Source organism: Convolutriloba macropyga, chromosome 11, assembly GCF_964194025.1.
Source record: "Convolutriloba macropyga chromosome 11, txConMacr16.3, whole genome shotgun sequence".
NCBI classification, from domain to species: domain Eukaryota; kingdom Metazoa; phylum Xenacoelomorpha; order Acoela; family Convolutidae; genus Convolutriloba; species Convolutriloba macropyga.
Window position 1 is genome coordinate 29,833,698 of NC_134478.1, and position 3,864 is coordinate 29,837,561.

The 3,864-nt window shown below is 40.9% G+C and overlaps 1 protein-coding gene across 1 annotated transcript in view; it reads left to right on the forward strand.

Annotated features, from left to right (window-relative positions):
* Window positions 1-2,298, forward strand: part of LOC142349775 (RIB43A-like with coiled-coils protein 2) — a 3,978-nt gene extending 1,680 nt beyond the window's left edge. The window contains 4 exon segments of the mRNA XM_075401540.1: window positions 831-1,078; window positions 1,080-1,209; window positions 1,212-1,419; window positions 1,770-2,298. Of these exon segments, the coding sequence (XP_075257655.1) occupies window positions 831-1,078; window positions 1,080-1,209; window positions 1,212-1,419; window positions 1,770-2,091 (908 nt within the window). The 3' untranslated portion in view covers window positions 2,092-2,298.
* Window positions 2,299-3,864: the final 1,566 nt, after the last annotated feature.

Genomic DNA, 3,864 nt, shown 5'->3' on the forward strand with positions numbered 1-3,864 from the left:
AATTTGAATAAAGATACTTTTCCACACACGTTTACCACGCTAACTTTAAAATATGTGTCCTTGCAAATGAGTGACAAAATCGCGTATACGTACTCGAGTTGACCATGTGATGAACCATTTGTTATTAAATATTTAAGGACTACTGCTTCTTGACTTCAAATATTTTTGTATTGCACTTTGGGATCTTAACCATTTTCTTTCAAAATTTAGTGGCTGCATATCATTTGAACTCCCAACAGCACGTGATATATTTTTACATAATGATTTAATATGAGATGGGACTGCAACGGGGATGGGGCATAACGTACGGGCGGGGCACAAACAAACGGAAAATGTCCGCACTTTGTCCGCACAAACGGTTTGTCAATGTGTGCTTATTTTCTACAAATATTGGTGAAAAATATATCAATTAATCCCGCATTTTCTCCGTAAAACTTCCTATCGCCATTGGCAACAGCTGCTCCCAGAATCGTAAAATTATTAATTGTTTTAAACGATTTTTAACTAGGGGTTCCAAACAACTGCAACTACTCTGAAATTAGACCAGTTCTGGATCCAACATGCATCTCTGACTTAGTTTAATGTGTTAACATTTCACCAACTGGTCGTGTGCTCTTAATATGGGACATCGTGATTATCCCTTCGGCTGTTCATTCTCGTTCCTCGAGATTTCACCCCCTAGCCAAGTTAAAATGAAGAGCTCCGTGTCTTGCTTATGTTTTACAAACTATACACTAGGTTGTTCTCCCTATCTCTCTCTCTCTCTCAATTGTTTAGTAGATTTGAAAATAAAGCCTTTTAACTGATTTTGAAGAGTTCCATTTTTACAGCTCAATTGTTGCAAAAGCGACAAGAAGCGGACATTAGACGACTGAACAAGGCTCTGAACGAGTACCGAAAGATGCACCAGCAACCCAACACCAGAAGGGAATTCGACCTCTACGACCCCGACTCCCTCAAGAAGGACAAACCCGCTCGTGTCCACGATGACGACCCGCGATGCACCCTCTCCTCCTTGCAGAAATTTGAGGGCGAAGATTTGAATAACCCGGCTAGGAAAAATTACAACAGGAACAAATGAGAGAGAATGGTCAAAACAACAGGCCGATGAGCGACAAAAAGCGGACGATAAAAAACGAAGAGCCGACTTGCTCTACGACAAGAAGCAAATTGAGTTAGATAACCGAGCTATGGAGTTACAAAAAGCAGAAATGCGTGTCGACGAGCGATTAACACTGCACAGGCAAATTATAATAAAGCCCTTTCTGATGAAGTTAGCAACCAGAAGGAATTAGACAAGCGTCGTGAAATGGATGACAAGTTAACTGAAATAGCCAATCACGTTCACGGAGACTTCCTAACAGAGAACCCGAATATTTCAACCTCCGCTTTTGGACCTCACCGAGTTATACCTGACAGGTAAGTTATTTACTGGATTACACATATAAAGAAACCACCTTTTTGTTATTTAGATTGTGAAATAATATTTCTTGTAGGAAATTCCACTAAAACATTCCCTGAGGATGAACCCCTCGTAATCGAAACTTGAAAATAGCTTTTCTTGAAAAGAGTGCTCTAGCTTTTGAAAACCTAACATTGTCGACTCTATCATTCACATCTTTTTCGTTTAATTGAAGGATAACATAGAACTTAAAATAATTTTTTGAAAGTTTTGAGACTAAAATGACCCCTAGCACAATACAAAGAACTAGACATACAGGTAGTCAAATTTGGTCAAAATATTTAAAGAATCAAAATTTGAAATTTAGGTGGAAAGGAATGTCACCTGAACAAATTGCCGAGATCAGAAAAACCCAGAAAGTCCAGGAAGACGAGAGGAAAGAGCGCGAAGCTCAGGAAAAGAAAGAAAACGAGGAATGGGAGAAACAGGCCAACCAGAATGCAAGAGCTGGAATGGTGCTGGAACGCGAGCAAGGTCGTCAAGTCAGGAATCGGAACAAGGACGTTGCTGAAGAGAACCTCAAATTGGCAATGGAACAGAAAGCTCACAAAGAGTTCCTCGACAAACAAGTCTACATAAACCCACCTACCGCTGCTTACTTCATGCAGTTCAACACAATTACACGATAGAATCTTCCAGAATGTTCCAGAAAATTTGAAGAACTCCAAACTCAACATAATATCAAAAGAGTTCTTGCAATGTTTGGAATAAGAAATATAACCACTTATCGATTAAATTCCGGATGTAAATTTCAACATTTTGTTAATGTGTAGATGAAACACTTCGTTACTAACGTACCACAAAAAGAAGAGAAACAAATTAAGTCAATTAATCTATTTTCTGCAAGTGAGAGAGACATATAATGAGCTGCCATTATTTATTCAGCATAATACGTTGTACAAGGCTGGTAAAATTAAATTTGAGAAAAATTGGAAACCCGGGAAATTTTGGAGACTTCACCCTCTTTCACTTAAATTCGTTGCCGCCTCGAGTTGACCGACTACCCTCAACCCTTTTAGGTCAGGTATTTCTTTACCGCCCATTTATTCTTTCACTTAATAGACCAAGTAGCCCAAGTGCACTTTGCAGCTGAATCTCGAGATAAGGAAGTACACCTTTACCCAAATATGATTTACATACAATTTTGTCTCTATCGCAACGCTCGGTTTTTCGGCATTGAACTCATATATTTTTCACGCCTTTTCTTTACTAGGGAGGACTGTTAACGCAGTCAGTTAGGAATTCGCTAAGACATGCGAGGCAAAAAATTTTGCAAGACTCAAAATTTTGGTGACAGAAGGTCTAAAAATCTCTTAAGCTTGATATCTCATGGAATGAAATCAAACACACCTCCCACAAAGTGTTTGATTGCGGGAGATGATGATGTGGATTTGATGATGTTGACTGAAGAGCCGGTGTCTAGAATCAATTTTGATTTGCGGGCTTTGGTTCTGACGCTTATCTGTTTCTTGCTAACTTCTGTTGTTCTTTTCTCCGTCATCCACATGAGTAATGTTTTGGTTGCGTCTCAGTTGAGTTGTATCTTCACAATTCTTCACTTGTACACCAGAAACGGCATGGGCCGCTTATCAAGCGTACTTGTTTTCAGTACAGAGACCAGCTCGCAAAATGTCATTTGAGTTGCCATATGCGACACTCAAATTCATTCATCAGATGTGTTTCTTTGTGACCTCATGTAAGTGTGTCTCTCAACTTCAACGATTGCCAACGTCTATTTGGGATGATCTGGGCATTCTTCTATTAAGGCGGTTCCTCCCCCTTTAATTTTTGTTCCCCTCCATTGATCCCTGTTTGTTATCCATGCGATAGGCTTCCTCTTTTTGGTTTCTTTCCTAGACTTGCCATCCAATTTTTCGCGGGCTAATTGTCCCCTCTCGAATGCCAAAATTTTTCTTTGGACTTCCTCTGCAGTATACCCAGGATAAAGTCCGCGACCCAAGACAGGTATTGGCCAGACCGACTTGGGTCGCGGACAGGGAGGTCCGGTGCGACCGTCCACAATGGTCTGGAAAAAATTTGGATCGCGCCTTCCGTCTGGCCAATGGCAACTTTGGCCTGTTCGGTCTGGCGAATACCCATATTTCGGTCTGTTCGGTCCGGCCAATACCCATATTTCGGTCTTTTCGGTCTGGCTAATACCCAAATTTCTGGCCTAGGGTCTGTTCGGTCTGCCCAATGGTCTGGACAATGTCTGGTCAGTCTGGCTAATGGTCTCCAAGTTTGTTTAGTCTGGCCAATGGTGGCCAAAGTCTGTTCGGTCTGGCCAATACCTATCAAGCAAAAGAAGCCTCTTTAATGACTCATGACTTTCAATTGTGCGGGTTTCAGTATCCCAATTGCAAACCAGATAGTGTGGGTTCCACTATCCTAGTTGAAAACCC